Here is an 18,560-nt window from a genome sequence, read left to right on the forward strand (position 1 = left end):
CCTAAGCTGTTTAACACGTCGAGATGTAAATATGAGGAAATTCCGCTCTGTCGTCTCGTATTCACCTTTTGATCTCAAACCCACGTCTTCGGTTTAGAGCAAAATCGACAGAACCGGCCTTGTCGTTCCAATACTTTCGGAAGGGACTGTATTTACTGATAGATCCGTGTTAAACCGTACTTGCTACACACTTACATCAGGATAACTCTTAGTAGTAGTTTACTGCAATAAGTCCTGATGTTGTACTTGTCAGATCTACTGCTAAAATCACTGCCATTCCTGGTAAATGGGGAAAAAATAAAGGGTTTAAAAACAGCAGAGACGTCTCAGTGTGTCCGATCTCACCGCGCCATTGCCCAGACATTAGCTGCAGCTCACTGCAGAGGACGGCGTGCCTCGGGAGCGAACGCCGCCACACGGGGCTGTCAAAGTGTGAAAATGGTGGGTTTCAGAAGGAAAACAGCTGGTTATTTTTAGGACCCAAAATGCAGCTGGCTGCTGCACTGCGCCTGCTTTTCTTTTTTCTCAAAACCTCGTTTTCTCGTCAACATCGAGAACGCGGCGAGAGACAAAGGGGGCCAGTTAACATGTACGTTAAAATACTTCACCGTTCGTTTATCTTTAGGAAGCGTTTTATCTGGGTCACGGTCGTGGTGAATCCAGAAGCTATCCCGGGAACACCGGGCGCGAGGTGGGATTACAGCCTGGAAAGAGACGCCAACCAATCACAGGACATCACGGACACACGTAGGGGCGATTTAGAGCATCCAACGCATCTACTAGCATGGGTTTGGATGGTGGGAGGAAACTGGAGAACCCTTTTTCCATAACCTGTGTCTGCTGACTCGAGAGACTAGATTTGCATATTTTGACCAGGGAATGGATTCTGATTGGTGTGGGCGGAGTCTAGTTACTGAGCTGACACGATGCAGTACTGATCCGATGTGTCCGACTTACCGTCGGACGGAGTTCCCGGAGGTTCCGGGGTCTTCTCTTCGTCTTTCTTTACCGTCTGCGGTGTTTTGGGGGTGCTGTCGATCTCTTCAGAGTCTGAAAGAGTGATGCAGGGACTGGAGACAGGCAGCGAGGCAGAAGGGGAGGGAGACGCAGAAGGGCTGCGAGCTGCAGGAGGAGATGAGGTATAGAAAGGAAGAAGGAAAAAAGGATGATGATAATAATAAGGAAAAAAAAGAACAGATTCATAAGCAGCTTTGGGCATGGTCTCGTAGTCAGGAAGAAAAACTAATCCCCAGTGTTTTGGGGAGGCTCATGAGATTCAGACTGATATTCCACAGACCACAGACACGGTTCTGGCAGCAGCCATGAATAAAATCTGGGCCATAATTAATGTTGGAGTTGTTAGTACATCGAGCTTCGGTGTTGAACAGATGCTGTGTGTGTGTGTGTGTGTGTGTGTGTGTGTGTGTGTGAGACGGATGGGCTTCAAGTCTGTCTAACGCGCAGTGTGAGTCTCGTCCATACAGCAGAGCGGGACATGCTGAGAAAGAGACGAGTAGCTCATTGAGAGCAGCGTTATTCTTTCATTTCCTTTCAGAAAACTTTCACTCGTCCTCTGCACGCGGCTCCAGAGCAGAACCGAGGACATTCTCTCCAGACTTCACTCCTCTCACTCTGTCCGTCACTGCGTCTGTGTTTCTCTCCTTTCTGTCCGTCTCATTTTCTCACTCGTTTTTCTTCCTGTCTCTGGCTCTTTCTCTGTCTTTTGGGTCTCTTTTGTGCCTTTCTGTCCTCCCTCGATCTCTCAGACTCTATCCCCCACTCTCCCCCACTCTCTCCCTACATCTTTCTCTATCTCTGCCACTATCTCGCGCTCTCTATACCTGTCTCTTGCTCATACTGCCTCTCTCTCTCTCTCCCCAGACTGTCCCCCACTCGCTCTACATCTCCGTCCCCCACTCTCTCTCCATCTCCGTCCCCCACTCGCTCTACATCTCCGTCCCTCACTCGCTCTACATCTCCGTCCCCCACTCTCTCTCCATCTCCGTCCCCCACTCTCTCTCCATCTCCGTCCCCCACTCTCTCTACATCTCCGTCCCTCACTCGCTCTACATCTCCGTCCCCCACTCTCTCTCCATCTCCGTCCCCCACTCTCTCTCCATCTCCGTCCCCCACTCGCTCTACATCTCCGTCCCTCACTCGCTCTACATCTCCGTCCCCCACTCTCTCTCCATCTCCGTCCCCCACTCTCTCTCCATCTCCGTCCCCCACTCTCTCTACATCTCCGTCCCTCACTCGCTCTACATCTCCGTCCCCCACTCTCTCTCCATCTCCGTCCCCCACTCTCTCTCCATCTCCGTCCCCCACTCGCTCTCCATCTCCGTCCCCCACTCGCTCTCCATCTCCGTCCCCCACTCGCTGTCCCCACTCTCTACATCTCGGTCCCTCACTCTCTCTCCATCTCCGTCCCCCACTCTCTCTCCATCTCCGTCCCCCACTCTCTCTCCATCTCCGTCCCTCACTCTCTCTCCATCTCCGTCCCCCACTCTCTCTCCATCTCCGTCCCCCACTCTCTCTCCATCTCCGTCCCCCACTCGCTCTACATCTCCGTCCCCCACTCGCTCTACATCTCCGTCCCCCACTCGCTCTACATCTCCGTCCCCCACTCGCTCTACATCTCCGTCCCTCACTCGCTCTACATCTCCGTCCCCCACTCGCTCTCCATCTCCGTCCCTCACTCGCTCTCCATCTCCGTCCCCCACTCGCTCTCCATCTCCGTCCCCCACTCGCTCTCCATCTCCGTCCCCCACTCGCTCTACATCTCCGTCCCTCACTCGCTCTACATCTCCGTCCCCCACTCGCTCTACATCTCCGTCCCCCACTCGCTCTACATCTCCGTCCCTCACTCGCTCTACATCTCCGTCCCCCACTCGCTCTCCATCTCCGTCCCTCACTCGCTCTCCATCTCCGTCCCCCACTCGCTCTCCATCTCCGTCCCCCACTCGCTCTCCATCTCCGTCCCCCACTCGCTCTACATCTCCGTCCCTCACTCGCTCTACATCTCCGTCCCCCACTCTCTCTCCATCTCCGTCCCCCACTCTCTCTCCATCTCCGTCCCCCACTCGCTCTACATCTCCGTCCCTCACTCGCTCTACATCTCCGTCCCCCACTCTCTCTCCATCTCCGTCCCCCACTCTCTCTCCATCTCCGTCCCCCACTCGCTCTACATCTCCGTCCCCCACTCGCTCTCCATCTCCGTCCCCCACTCGCTCTCCATCTCCGTCCCCCACTCGCTCTCCATCTCCGTCCCCCACTCGCTCTCCATCTCTGTCCCCCACTCGCTCTCCATCTCTGTCCCTCACTCGCTCTCCATCTCTGTCCCCCACTCGCTTTACATCTCCGTCCCCCACTTGCTCTGTCCCCACTCTCTCTATATCTCTGTCCCTCACTCGCTCTGTCCCCACTCTCTCTCCATCTCTGTCCCCCACTCGCTCTACATCTCCCTCCCCCACTCTCTCTCTCTCTGCCCCTGTCCCTCACTTTCACTGCCTCTCATGCGGTCTCTGCCTCTCTGTTCTTGTTTCTCTTATGCCTCTATCTCTCTCTTTGCCCCCTCCCCTTCCAGCTGTCTCTCACCCTTTACCTCTCTGTTGCTGTCTCTCTCTGCCTGTCTTTCTCTGTCTGTCTCTCTCGCTCTCTCTATAATATATACACACACACACACACACACACACACACACACTCGTCTTTCTCCCTCTTTCTCTGTTTCCTAGAAAGGAAATAACTGTCCATGAAAAAAGTTCCTAGCCCAGCTAAGTGTGAAGTAGCTACACATACGAACTATGTTTCACTGGAGTCCGGACATGTTCTACAACGGGGAGAGAAAAAAAAAAAAAAAAAAAATCAACTGACTGGCCACCTTCTCTCTCATCCATGCTGCTGTGTGTGTGTGTGTTTGTGTGCGTCTCTCTCTCTTTCTATACAGACACACACACACACACACACACACACACACACTTGCATGACACCACCTGTGAGTTGATTATCTGAATGGACAGACGGGTAGTGGCTCAATATTCATAATCAATACTCTCTTCACACTGCGACCCTTTCTCCTCTCGCTATTTGCCTCTGCCTCCCTCTGCGCCTCTTTCACCTCCCCTCGCACCTTTTCACTGAGTCAAAGGTCAGCCTCACACGGATCTGCCGAAATGTCACCTGAACTTTCAGCCAGCGCTCAGCTGCGACGACTCAGAGTCCGATGAAAATCAGACCCGCGTGGAAATCGGCTGTAGCAGATACAGAATCCCAGCCTCAGTGTTATTAATGCAGACCCGAACGCAGAGGCGCCTCTCCGTAATCTCACCGCTGTGAGTGCCGAGTCAATACGCATTTAAAGAGAGTTCACCACGGTGTACTGACTAACTAGTTAATACAGTAAGTAGTCTACGGTTTGGGATGTAGCCCAGGTGCTTGAGACCCTGAGGATATGACTAATCCTCAGTATTACAGGAGGATTTCATATATTATAAATATATACACAGAGCTTTATTTTGAACAAATGTGACCGTTATGGTTATAGAGTACCAGGAGAAAGAGCAAAACCTCTTGGCACGGTGTTGTGTAGGCTTGCGTCTACGAGCACGCATATCCAACTCAATGCAAATAAACACAAAATAAAAGTCCTGCTCCTGCGTCCCAATTCGTCTCGGATAGTACCCGAGTGTGTCCCAACACATCCGACTGACTCTTTCGCCACGCACTCGAACGCGTGTACTTTTCCTGCACAAAAACAGTACATACTTTTAGTGTACAGTCGAGTGCGTAGGTGAATCGGGACACAGCGTAACTCGAGCTAGCAAGCTCAAATACAGCATAGAGGACAAAAATATCCGGTCCAGTCGCTTTCAGGTAGGAAGTTCTGGCATTTTGTTCTGAAGTCTCTCATAAACGTGACCGATCGGGTTAGAATGCTAGGATCATCGTGAGTTCTTTAGCCAAAACATCTTTACAACTGGGTAAATATAACCGGTACACGCTCCACAAATCTATAATCGGTCGAGAAATGACCTGGCTCTGGTTTCCCAGCACATCAGAAAACCTGTACGACAAGAAACATATTTATCAGTTAATATATTACTCCTCTTTCACTCGCAGCGTAAAGCGGTTTGGTTTGTTTTCTCACAATATCCCTCAGACGTCTCCGGTGCCTCGAGTCGGGGGTGTAATACCGATTAATAACTGACGTACGTGTTAAACTTTCCCGCCAGCTAACACGTCCCTGACTGTGAACGACTATTACCGGATCATCAGATTGTCGGTGCGAGCGGGAGTATTTCCGCGCCTCGACTCGATACTTCTTTCAACAAAAAAAGAAACCGATACACTTCAGTTTAAAATGAGAGAGAAGAGGCCAGACCCTGCGATCGATGGAGATAAACGGCTCCATTTAGGGTGCGTTCCTGTCCAACAATGCGCCGTTAACAAACGGAGAAAGATCTCTGTGTTGGAGTGAAGGATTTCGTCAGTGAATAAGGTGATTAGATGATGAATCTGATACTTAAAAGAGATGCTTTCAGTCTCCACAGGCGGAGTCAAACGGTGCAGCGTGCGTCTTTATGAAACACTGCGTGCGTGGATGAAAAAGACGAGCGGGTCCGAGAAAGCAAGGCAGGAAGTGTTCACAGGCGTACGACTCGTGCCGCGCAGGAGCGCTTGATCCATTTTAAACGACCGCGGCGGGTCTACGGGCAAGAGCTGCTCGCTTTTCCTGCGGGGAGGGTTCCTCGAATGTCGCCTCTCGGGGTGTCGGAACAGGTTTTGTGCTTACGGAGCTGCATTCACAGTTGGTCGGAAAATTTAAAAAAAAATAAATAAAAAAATCATAATACCTGTGTAGTAAAAAAGTTTATTTCTTTATTTTTTTGTAATTAAAACAAGTCTTTAAAGGTATGGTCAGCAATTTTGACAAAATACTGCCCCTCGCTTTAGCGTGACCTCGCAAACCCCTAAATAGATACACACGTCCTGCCGAAACTAGAGCACCTGAATACAAGCGCTAGAAGGGGAGCGATGTGACGCGCGGTATGTCTCACAGGCAGGTGGAGATGCGGTTTTTCTTCGGCTTAGAGGTTGGTGGTCTCCATCTGGAGGGGGTTCCCTTCTATTTAAAGGGCTAGGGGGAGCACAAAGCCTTGAGTTATATATCCTCTCACCGAGCCTGTTCAGTGCTAGAACCTGCTTAGCCTTCATATCTGTAGATGTGTTAGGAGAGCACGAGCGAGCTAGTGGGGAGGGGGGGGGGGGGGCAAATTGAGAGAGAACTTGGTAGCAAAATAAATAAATAAAAATAAAAGCGTCCTTTATTTTTAAATGGGTATTTAACATTGAAATACTGTGACGATTTCTCAAAAAATTCGCAAACCGGAAATTCTCACTGTCAAACATCTGAAACTTTCTTCAGATACAGCTCGCATAGTGAGACGTTCTGAAAAGGATATTTAAGAGTACGTAGACAGGCAAAACACAGACATGTCATGTTGTAAGATAATGAGCTTAACATATCAATTGCCATCTGTGACTTTGAGCACTTTTGGCGTGTGTGTGTGTGTGTGTGTACCTCTCTGAGCTCGCGGCGTCTCGCACATTTCGCAGCGCAGCAGCAGGCCGCTGTTGGAGAAAGTACAGACCGGGCAGCTCCACTTCTGGCTGTGGTGGGGGGTTTGCAGTCCTGCCGAGAGCCTGCGTGGTGCACCGAGAGGCATCATGGGACTGCATTTCCCCCCGCGGCGAGACAATGGAGTAGCCTGTTTCAAACGTTTCACCTGGGGACAGAAATCCTCCTCCTGATCGCCTAAATCAGGGCTGCGGCTACAGGGGCTTTCATCGGTTCCCCGCTGGTCTCGTGAAGGTGTCTGAGGAGAGCTGCTGACGGACGAGTCGTCCGTTCTCTTCCTCTTTTTGTCCGAGGCGGGAGAGAAAAAGTCGCGGATGTCGTGCTGTTTGTCTTTCTCAAACTGAAGGGAGGAAGGATTTGGGGGGGGGTATGAACAGATAAATAAATAAATAAATAAAGAAAGAAAGTCTTTCTAGTGTTTTGTAGAGAAGAACATTCCTGCCGAGTTACAGAGAACGCTGCGCGTCTACGTGTATTGGGCGTCGCTTATACAGGACGAGCGACTGCACCGTTCTAACAGTTATTGTTCACCCGATCCAGCGTCGCGGTGCACCGTGCTTCTTTATTCTTACCGTCGACACTGGAAAAGGTATTTGAACGGTACGCGATAATGTCAGAACGAGTAAAAGCGCACTGAGGAACAAGGTTAAGACGTACGTGTGAGAAGAAGACGTCTTCGGCATCGCCGGTGACGCTGTCGCTCGGCGTCCAGGCCTGAGCGAAGTTCAGAAAATCCCATTTCTCCTTATCCGCTTCCTCCGCTTTCAGGTAATCCTTCCTTCCGTTCAGTGTGCTGCCCGTCACCGTTTCCTAAAACCACACCGGCAAATCAGCCGCTATCTCAAACACACCAAATGAGTGGCTTTAACGGTTTGATCAGTGGTTAAAACGTTCCAGATTAGTGACCGAAATGTTGCTGAAAAGCTCAAATCCCAGGATCTTTCACAACCTAATAAATATGCATGATATGCAAAGTGGTGTTCGTCCGTCCCTCCCCCACATCGACCCAAGGTTTACAGAAACCTACCTACGGTTCTCTATTACAAAACAAGAACAAAAATGGGAAACGTCAGCGAGTTCGAGTCTGAGCAGGAAATGTCTGCTCACAGGCGTTCGCTGTGTTCGTCCGTGGGTTAAAGTTCTCTCCTGGGAACAGTCTCTGGTTTGAGTTGACGGGAGGGTTACGCCAACTCAAATAAACACTTTACAGCCGCGGTGAGCAGAAAAGCACAAAACAGTCCGTTTTAACAGGTATAACAAGCATTATTTTGCGCAGCACACATCACACACATACTGCATGGTCATATATAGGATGTGATGCGTCCAAAGCCGTAGATCTGACTCAGATTTATTTATATCCCTGAATGATTATTTTGAAATGAAACTACTAAAATCACATCTTCAATACTAAACCTGGCACTATACTGACCAATTTAGCCAATCTTATATACTAGAACTGGATTAGACCCTCCGAGTGGAGTTCCGTATCGAGTTCGGATGCACTTCGACACTCAGCGGCTCGGCCACACGATCCGCTCGGATTGGATTCTGCCTCACGTGTAATTCGCTTTGGATAAAAGCATCTGCCAGATGAGTAGGTGTAAATGTAAAATCCTACGCTCGCTGCTGCATAACGGGCCGCTAAAGCGTCTTCCAGGAACGCGTAATCACTTCCAAACCTTTCGCTGTCTGATTGCTCAGAAGATTCAAGTGGGGTCCTGCGTAAAGTAATTATCCCTTCAGACCAGATGGAAGAAAACGCTTCGAAACAGTGCCATCAGGTGGAACCGCAAACACGGGACAGGGCTTCATTTCTACCAATATTAACATTGTTCAGAAGGGTGGTTATAACGCGGAGACGGTTACCTCGCGGGTGTTCTGGGGTACGTTTACAGTTCAAATGAGACGGGACACCGTAGGCCCGGTTACGATGATATAATGGTGAGATTGTGATCGAAGTCACAATATGCTGTTTGTTTTATTTATTTATTTATTATTGTAGATATTGTCATTTTTTAATGATATTTATTTATTTTGTAAACACAAACTTTACTTAATCTTAAAAATGTTAAAAAAAAAAAAATTGTGTAGTTTGCCTTCTTTAGTGCTAAATATGTATTTATTTATATTAATAGGTATTTTCGTCGTGCGTTACTCTTACTCCATTCGTTGTTATGAAAAGAGCAGGAGGGTCAAGCCGAGGTCCGGCCGCTCGGCAGCCATCTTGGCAAAGCTTTAGGGACGCATTTCCGTTCAAATGAGACCCGACTTGTATCTTCGTGAGACTGGGTGAGAGTCGTAATCCCTAAACGGACGAACATAACGTTTCATTTACATTTTACGGCATTTGGCAGACGCCCGTATCCAGAGCGACTTACATTCATCTCATTTATACAGCTGAGCAGTTGAGGGTTAAGGGCCTCGCTCCAGGGCCCAGCAGTGGCAGCTCGGCGGCGCTGAGGTGTGAACTCGTGATGTCTTTACCACTGAGCTACCACTGCACTGTTTCAGACACAGACAAGCGATTTGTGGTCTTTGGTACAAAAACGTGTGTTTCGCTGAGAGAAGACTGGATGACACACCCTTCATTACAGCTGTTTCTAAGGTGACGGTGATTATCAGCCCAGAAAGTGGGCCAAATCCCAAATGTCCTCCTGCTCCCTAATCGCTATCCCCCCTATTCAGTGCACAATAGAACGCCGATCTAACGGTTTCGATACACGAGTCCGATTTTGTCTGTTGCAAAGATTCATCGGTGTAATATGCCTGGCTTTTCTTCATCAGGCTATTTTGATCAAATATATCTGCTATGTTGAGCGTCACGTGACGCACCACACTACGACGCCCGAAAACCGTCTCGACTCCTGACGCGGTCGCTGACCCACCTTCCTGTTCAGCATGGCCCACATGACCATATCGAAAGTGCCCTTGGCGATGAGGTAGTGCACGTGCACGGATGAGGTCTGGCCGATGCGGTGTGCTCGGTCCTCCGCCTGCTTCACGTGACCCGGGTTCCAGTAGAGCTCGGCGAACACCACGTGAGACGCTGCCGTCAGGGTCAGACCCTGAGAACACACACACACACACACACACACACACACACACACACACACACACACACACACACACACACACACACACACACAGGTTCTCATAACGTCTTATTAGAATGAATTTTAGCAAGTAATAGGCACTGAATGCAGATACAGATGTTAATAGAACCGTTATCGAGTTCGACGTAAGGTTCTCAACCAGAACTACCAACTTGACACGAAACGTGAAAGGCAAAACAAGAGTTCCAGTGTGGATTTGATCCAAAGCGTTACACCACGTGCAGCGGTGCTGTACTGATCCTCTGCACGAACACGTTCTCACGCGCTCATGATCCGTATAATGATTCATCGTTACCTTACTGCTTTTATAGTTTCTACAGCCTCGGCGCTGGTGCGTTACTCAGACGAATAATGGCACACCTGAACTGCCTTGATTAATCCATTACCCGCTATAAACGTTTAGTTATTAACGAGACCGCGCTACAGATATCAGCAGACTCGGCTAAGCCCGAGAAAGCGTATGATGTGCTGAACAAATGATTGCTGGCGATATGCTGCAGCGACTCTTACAAAAACTGTTACATATTTAAACGATGGCCTGCAGCCACGTCTGCGTATAAACTGCGGTTTCTTCATAATAGTACGTTCATACAAAGGCTATAAATATTACAAGAACGTCTTGTTCGAACAGATTCGGTGTGTTGTAGAGTTTGAGACGTGTGTGTTTGTTGCTTTAAACGGACGAACGCTGGCCAGACGTGAATTCCAGTTTTCAGGATAGAGACGTTATCTTTACCCTTACAGTGCAGCGATTGTTTCTATGTATCTGGGTCATTTATTCATTAAATCGAGCCTCGGTGAACACGTAGGAGTGTGAAGACACGGCGTTGAAGCACTTTCTTCTGGAATAAAAACAGTCACAACACCACATGACGCACAAAGCCTTCGAATGCGCGAGAACTTTTATTACAGCTCGACAGTCGGGATAAAAATACGCCTCTGCTCTACAAACACATTTCATGGCTAATTAGCATGAAGGTGTTTTACAGGAGATAAAAACAGTGCTAATGAATTGGGAGAGAAAAAAGGAAAAAAAAAAACATATGAAAAGAAAGTGTTTGTGTGGATGCGTTTGCGCGGCGTACCTGTCCCGCCGCCTGTATGCTCAGAATAGCCACCCGTGTCTCCGGATCGTTCTGGAAGCGGTGGACCAGCTGGATCCTCTCTGCAGAAGGAACGCTGCCATCGATTCGGATATAACCGGCCTGCGAGACGAAACACACAACACTCGCACCTTTCAGCTCACGGGTTCTGAATAAGGGGGTGATGAGACTCGGCTTCTAATTTAAAACTAAATCATGCGTGTTACTTGGTGTCACCGTGTCTTATTCTGTCAGTTCACATCTGGCAAGCAGCAGAAACGGCTACAGAACTCCAGCAGAACTTTCAGAAAATCGCTGGACTACTTTTCTGTTACCGGAAATCCTACAAACCTCTCGTCAAATTCCCTTTAAGCGGACAACCGTGATTCTCCTATAACAGCAAGTGTTTTAGTCCCCTCATACCACAGTTATCTACCGGTCCCCCTCACCACCGCACCCAAAACATCCTGTCCCCCGATTCTACATCCTGTCCCCCTCACCACCACACCCAAAACATCCTGTCCCCCGATTCTACATCCTGTCCCCCTGACCACCGCACCCAAAACATCCTGTCCCCGGATTCTACATCCTGTCCCCCCTCACCACCGCACCCAAAACATCCTGTCCCCCGATTCTACATCCTGTCCCCCTGACCACCACACCCAAAACATCCTGTCCCCCGATTCTACATCCTGTCCCCCTGACCGCCACACCCAAAACATCCTGTCCCCCGATTCTACATCCTGTCCCCCTCACCACCACACCCAAAACATCCTGTCCCCTCTCATCACCACACCCAAAACATCCTGTCCCCCGATTCTACATCCTGTCCCCTCTCACCACCGCACCCAAAACATCCTGTCCCCCGATTCTACATCCTGTCCCCCGATTCTACATCCTGTCCCCCTGACCGCCACACCCAAAACATCCTGTCCCCTCTCATCACCGCATCCAAAACATCCTGTCCCCCGATTCAACATCCTGTCCCCCGATTCTACATCCTGTCCCCCTGACCGCCACACCCAAAACATCCTGTCCCCCGATTCTACATCCTGTCCCCCGATTCTACATCCTGTCCCCCTGACCGCCACACCCAAAACATCCTGTCCCCCGATTCTACATCCTGTCCCCCTGACCGCCACACCCAAAACATCCTGTCCCCCAATTCTACATCCTGTCCCCCTGACCACCGCACCCAAAACATCCTGTCCCCTCTCATCACCACACCCAAAACATCCTGTCCCCCTCACCACCGCACCCAAAACATCCTGTCTCCCGATTCTACATCCTGTCCCCCTGACCACCGCACCCAAAACATCCTGTCCCCCGATTCTACATCCTGTCCCCCCTCAACACCACACCCAAAACATCCTGTCCCCCAATTCTACATCCTGTCCCCTCTCATCACCACCCAAAACATCCTGTCCCCCAATTCTACATCCTGTCCCCCTGACCACCACACCCAAAACATCCTGTCCCCCAATTCTACATCCTGTCCCCCTGACCACCACACCCAAAACATCCTGTCCCCCAATTCTACATCCTGTCCCCCTGACCACCACACCCAAAACATCCTGTCCCCCAATTCTACATCCTGTCCCCCTCACCACCACACCCAAAACATCCTGTCCCCTGATTCTACATCCTGTCCCCCAATTCTACATCCTGTCCTCCTCACCACCACACCCAAAACATCCTGTCCCCCAATTCTACATCCTGTCCCCCCTCATCACCACACGTCCTCCCACAACACCCCGTCCTCCCCACCACCACACCCTGTCTTTCCACAACACCCTATCCACCCCACACCCTGCCTCTTCCCAGCCCAACCACATGAATAACAAGTCTGACTGTGCTTAATTACCAGCGAGGTTGAGAAATTCGGCTTCTCTCACGAACACGGAGTGAAATGTATGCTCAATACGTTTGAAAGAGGGATAAGATCATTTATTACACATCGATCTCACACGACGTACAGTGTCGTGGAGAAGTGCGGCGGAATGTCACCTACAGAGCATTCGAGCATATATTGGTAAGCACTGTAAGCTTGTGACAGAACACTGATCTTCATCGTTCATGCATGAGAACATGTGTTCTGTGAGATCGGGCCGCGCAGCCACCGTCACCACCGTATCCTTCCCTGTTCACCTCCACCTTGTCCATCCCATTCCTACAACCCTCACCCTGTTAGGCAGATAACTGCCAGAAAAGATTTCATCATGAAGGTACGATTACCTGCCTTGTAGATTCTTTACAGTCTTAACTCCACTCATATTTATGGGGGATTGGACAAAAGATGGATGCTGTTTTGTAAACTGTACACACACTTACTGCAAAAACCTAACGTTTTCGCTTCACGTATCAAAGCTGAAACGCCTGAAGACCTCAACAAGTGTGCTTTGACAGATGTTCTGCTATTCTAATGAACGTTTTTCCTCATTCTCCTCCTCTCCCCAACTCTTCTGTGGTCAGCTGAGTGCGTCCCCCCTGCCTCATTTACCAACACTTCTTTTTTTGGGAGCTTTCGTGCTAATTGGTGGTTATGAAATCTTAAAAGGATAATGAGAGCGGTCACACCATGAGGTGCGATCACACACACACACACACACACACGCGCGCACGCACTTTTGCACACTTTCTCTCACTCTCACACCCCTCTCAGAAGTGGGAAAGGTTGGAGATGACATGAAAATCAGTCTGGCTGGTGGAAGTTTGGAAGTTTTTAAAGTGTGTGTGTGTGTGTGTGTGTGTGTGTGGTGAGGGGAGCTGGGTCAACTGTGTGGGACAGTCGTGAAAGAGACACATGCAACGCGCACACACACACGCACACACACACACACAGTACTGCAGTGGTGTCGAATACTTATTCTGCATTTACATACTTGCATACAAATGTAGTAGCTTGACTGTGTGTGTGTGTGTGTGTGCGTGTGTGTGTGTGTGTGTGTGTAGTCACTTTCATAAATTGGGGCAAAGCTGGTGCTTTAGCAAGGACCGAAATAAAAAATCCAAGCACGAGCTCAGTGAAGAGACCTGCAGTAGAATGAGTTCTCCTCAAACACTCACCTCTCCTCTGCTTTTACACACACACACACACACACATTAAGAAATATATGTAAGAATTATGTACTTTAAGCTGCATTCAAATATCAAATATACTTAGTATCTGTAGTCATTGAATATCGATAAACATCAAGAACAATTGACCTCCTACAGGTGATGAGTCATGTTTGTTGTGACCTCACAATGACCCGGTTTATTAATGGACTGTTTAAAAAGATTCAAAATAACCGAAAATAAAAACAAATACACGGTCCCCTTCGAAAGTATTGGAACGGGAAAGGCCAAGACATTTGGGTGAACACGAGACGACGGATCAGAATCTGAAGTGCTCGCTTTCCTCGTATTCCGACGCATTAAACGACTTGGAACACGGCACCTTCTGTCTGAACCCACCCACGCTTCAAGTGCTCAGAAATACGGGCGCGTTGGGCGTTTCTTGCTGCCCTGTTAAACTGACTGCTTAAAGAACCGACAGCTCTGAATGTCCACTCTTGTCCAAGAAAACGTACGAGCTCATCTGTGAAACATGGTGGAGGTAGTGTTATGGCTTGGGCCTACATGCCAGCTTCTGGAACATTCTTGCTAATCTTTTATTGATGATGGAACTCATGAAGGTAGCAGCTCACAGAGAAATGCGTCCAATCTAATCGAGACGAGCTTCATTACGCAGTAAGACAATGACCTAAAAAGCACCGCTAACACAACAAAGGACTTCATGGGGGGGCGGGGTTCTAGACTGGCCGAGTCTCGTCTTCTAGACTTTCACCTCCTGAAGATGAGACTGACGGGAGAAACCCCTCCCAAAACATACAACAATTGAAAGATTCTGAGATAAAAGCCTGGAAAAGCAACACAACAGAAGAACGAAGAACAGTTTGGTGATGTTAATGGGCGACCACCTCGATGCCGTTACATCAAGAAACGAAAGCCGAAACTCTGATCTATTGTCTCTCATTCATCTTCTGATCTCAAAGCCAAATCTAATCCGTGTTAGCATTATTTAATACACCTTATATCGTCTACTTGTAACTTTCTTCGCCTAAAAAGCAAAAACTTTGTGCTTTCTCCTATGGTGTGTAGGTGGATATTAATACTGAAGCACATAAAAGGACACTTGGACGCACATTTAATCTGATGAATAAGGCTAGAAGGATCAAATCTTCAGTCTATCCAAAGACGCATGAAGACGCGGTTTTGCTGATCGCTTTGTCCACGTTATATTTCCGTGTTTTAATTAAGGATAAATTGTACCGTCGTCGTGGTTGTTGTTGCTTAGTGACTTTGATTTTCGTTGATTGCTGCTTCTACAGACACTGAAAGTCCTTAATGTTGATTCTGTCTGTGGCAGGGTAAAATTAAAATTAATTAGTAACTGAAGTCTGAGTGCAATTTTAAAGGGACCGACAGCACAAACAAACACGCGCACACACACACACACACACTAAAGCACATGCATATATATTAGAGCGGGTGTGGGTCTGATTGTCAGGCACGCACGCGCGCACACACACACACACACACGCAGTACCTTGGCCTCAATCACAGCCTCGGTACACGCCTGCAGCATGCTGAGGTGATGCGCAAAGACCAGAAACTTCAGCTGCTCCGTCTCCAGCATCATCTTTATGTAGTCCTTCACCGCTCCTGCCTAGCGAGAGAGAGAGGGAGAGAGAGAGAGGGAGGGAGAGAGAGGGAGGGAGAGATGGGTGGATATACTCAGTCATTCACATTCAGTATTCCCGCTCCATGCATGAAGCACATCTAGCACAGCTTCCTTCTTTCTCACACAGGTCTCAGGTTTACAATATTCATTCACACGTTACCGGCCTCTCTCGGCGATAATCAGACCGCGGCATTAACCGTGATCATTAGCGAGCTTGGAGTAAAGACGCGCTTTCCGAGCGCCGTTCCACTTTTGTTATTACAGCCTAGTTTTGTCGTTTTCACATCTTTTAATTGGTATCCAAAACTGCTCCCTGTGAAGCGGCGTTAAATCTTCTACAGCGTGCCACGTGCGTGTGCGTGAGCATGTGTGTGTGTGTGTGTGTGTGTGTGTAAGGCTTAGTCTTGAGATAATTGGGAGCAGATGCTGTTGGGGTAAAAATACCCATGCTTGGCTCCGCTCGTGCTGGCTGGGAATTCGTACTTCAGAAAAAGAGGGACACTTGTCTAATGCGGCCATGATAGTGCTTCCTTCCATTCCTTCTCCCTCCGCGTGTGTGTGTGTGTGTGTGATTAAATGTGATGAAGCGGAGATCACGAGGCCGGCAGGGACGATGACTTGTGGCCCACATGCTCACACACACGAGCACTTTTAAAGTAATTAATCTGTAGGGATGTGTCTATATACAAGCGTAATGAACTACTTACGCCTGTTTAAACAGGTGCCGGAAACCAGCGTTTACACTTGGGTTCCTGTTTGTACTTTATATAGTCCTACTACTACAAACCGGTACCAGACCATTTATTCTAACCATTATTATTATTATTATTATTATTATTATTATTAAGTGCCTCCACTCAGTCAGTGGCTCTGTTCACTGCTTGTGCCTCGATCAGCGTACACCTGCTGTGTGAAACGAAACGACGACTCGCGCGCTGGACGTTTGATTTCCGTGAACCGTAAGCTGCAATCATTGAGATTTAATAAATAAAGAAATAAATATATATATATATAAAAGGGCTGGACATATTTCACGTTATGGGTAACGGATCGAGAATACACGGATGAAATTACGGGGAACGTTTTCCACGATATTCTGATTTCTTGGAGAATCGCCTGTATTGACGGAGTTTTGCAGATTCTGCACGGCGTATGTAAACGTATGACCTCGCACTTGTACTGCGGAGATAGAAGCGATATCGATGCATCCCTACACCGTTTACACCACTGTAATACGCCGGGTGTATTAATAAATATATATTAGGACGATCCACGAGGGAAAACGGAGACTGAAAAGGTCACTGGCAATCCTACTGCAGTGCGTTCCCATGGCAATGCCATCAGAAGGGCTTGGTTGCCATGGTGGTCATCGGGGTGGGGGGCATGATTTGTTGATGATTTGCTAAAATACGTAAGAAAGCATACTGTGTGTGTGTGTGTGTTGTACAGGAGCAGGTAAGACTACTTGACAGGGCCACATGTTTAAGCATCTGGAACATGTCCATATAAGGGCATGGCTCACACAAAGAAAGCTTTAAGAGGAGCAGAGCCTGTCCATCACCAGACCTTGAGGGCCTTTTTTAAATATTTTTTTTACAAGCTAGTCTTATTTTGATTCATTCAATCTCCATTTAACGGTACACGATATACTGTAGACTTAGGGCTGTACTCAGAGTTGAGTTATGAGAACGTGGTGAGGATTTAATACCGAGACCCACGTGGGGCTTCAGAAAGCTTCACAAGGCGTCTGACTGAGAACAAGACATCGCCTGGTCCCCCCCATCCCCCCAGCCGCCCTTCAACTGTCTGGAGTCCCACTGCAGCCTCGGATTCCTGCTCTCCTTCTGCCGTCGTAACACATGGAGGTTTGACGTGTCGTGCGTTCTAAGAAGCTTTTCTGCTCGCCGCGGTTGTAAAGAGTGGTTACATGAGTGACCGTACCCGTCCTGGTCATTCTCCTCTGACCTCTCGCATCATCATGGTGTTTCTGCCTGCAGAACTGAAGAGTGTTTAGGGTTTTTTTCCGCACCATTCGGTGTAAAATCAAGAGACTGTTGTGTGGGAAAATCCCAGGAGATCAACGGTCTCTGAAACACTCAAACACCACGGACAACCACGCCACGGACAGAGTCATGGAGATCGCTCTTATCCCCGTCCCCTAAATTCCCAAAATCTTGACCTGTATCTGCATGATTTTATGCAGCGTGCTGATTGGATAACCGCACGAATGAGTAGGTGTATGGCCGTCTTTACTATTAAAAATAACGTTCATGTACTAGTCAACCAAGTAAAAATAAATAAATAAAATTATTTCACACACACAAGCCACCGTGCACCCGGAAATGGACCACTTTCAAAAATAATACGCTCATTGTGAATTCGATGGCCGCGACACGCAAGTGTTAAAATCATCGCAAATCATTACCTTCCGTTTTTATTTATATTTTACACAGCCTCCCGACTTTCGTGGGGCGCTGTGTGTGTGTGTGTGTGTGTGTGTGTGTGTGTGTGTGTGCGACACAAAAAAAGCTCTCCAAGCTGGACTCAGATTTGGTGCCTGCTGCATACAGTATCAGGATTTTACTTGTAGTCTGAATGATTCAGCGATTCATGTGTTTTGGGACTATGTGGTTTGAGCCAAGTGTATTCTGTGTGTGTGTGTGTGTGTGTGTGTGTGTGTGTGTGTGTCTTGGCTTTCCACTATAACTCCCCACTAGGCACAAAGGCTCTGCTGGAGGACTAAAGAACGGGCTGCGCAGCAGGGGTCACAGGCAATATGATATACACTAGGGCTGTCTGAAGGAGGAATTTTCATAATATTTGTGTATTCAAAGGCAAAATGAATCCACATTTGAAATGTTTCAAATTGCCTGCTGCAAGCCTATCCCCAACACGCTTCCTTAACGTTCGGGCTGACGCAGGAAAAGAGCTCGGAATGAAGCGAGGCGAATCTTTGTCTTCTTTCTCTCCAGATACTGAAAATATAGAACAATGAGAGAGACATT

The 18,560-nt window shown here is 48.4% G+C and overlaps 1 protein-coding gene across 2 annotated transcripts in view; it reads right to left on the reverse strand.

Moving 5' to 3' along the window:
- Positions 1-18,560, reverse strand: part of zranb3 (zinc finger, RAN-binding domain containing 3) — a 64,225-nt gene that overhangs the window by 20,132 nt on the left and 25,533 nt on the right. For both annotated transcript variants that reach the window (XM_053676474.1, XM_053676475.1), the window contains 6 exons: positions 15,421-15,540; positions 10,833-10,952; positions 9,520-9,699; positions 7,292-7,444; positions 6,578-6,974; positions 958-1,122 (listed from right to left, as the gene is read on the reverse strand). In XM_053676474.1, coding sequence (XP_053532449.1) covers positions 958-1,122; positions 6,578-6,974; positions 7,292-7,444; positions 9,520-9,699; positions 10,833-10,952; positions 15,421-15,540 — 1,135 coding nt within the window. The remainder of the gene's footprint in view (positions 1-957; positions 1,123-6,577; positions 6,975-7,291; positions 7,445-9,519; positions 9,700-10,832; positions 10,953-15,420; positions 15,541-18,560) is intronic.

This window comes from Ictalurus punctatus, chromosome 27 (assembly GCF_001660625.3).
Source record: "Ictalurus punctatus breed USDA103 chromosome 27, Coco_2.0, whole genome shotgun sequence".
Classification (NCBI taxonomy): Eukaryota; Metazoa; Chordata; class Actinopteri; order Siluriformes; family Ictaluridae; genus Ictalurus; species Ictalurus punctatus.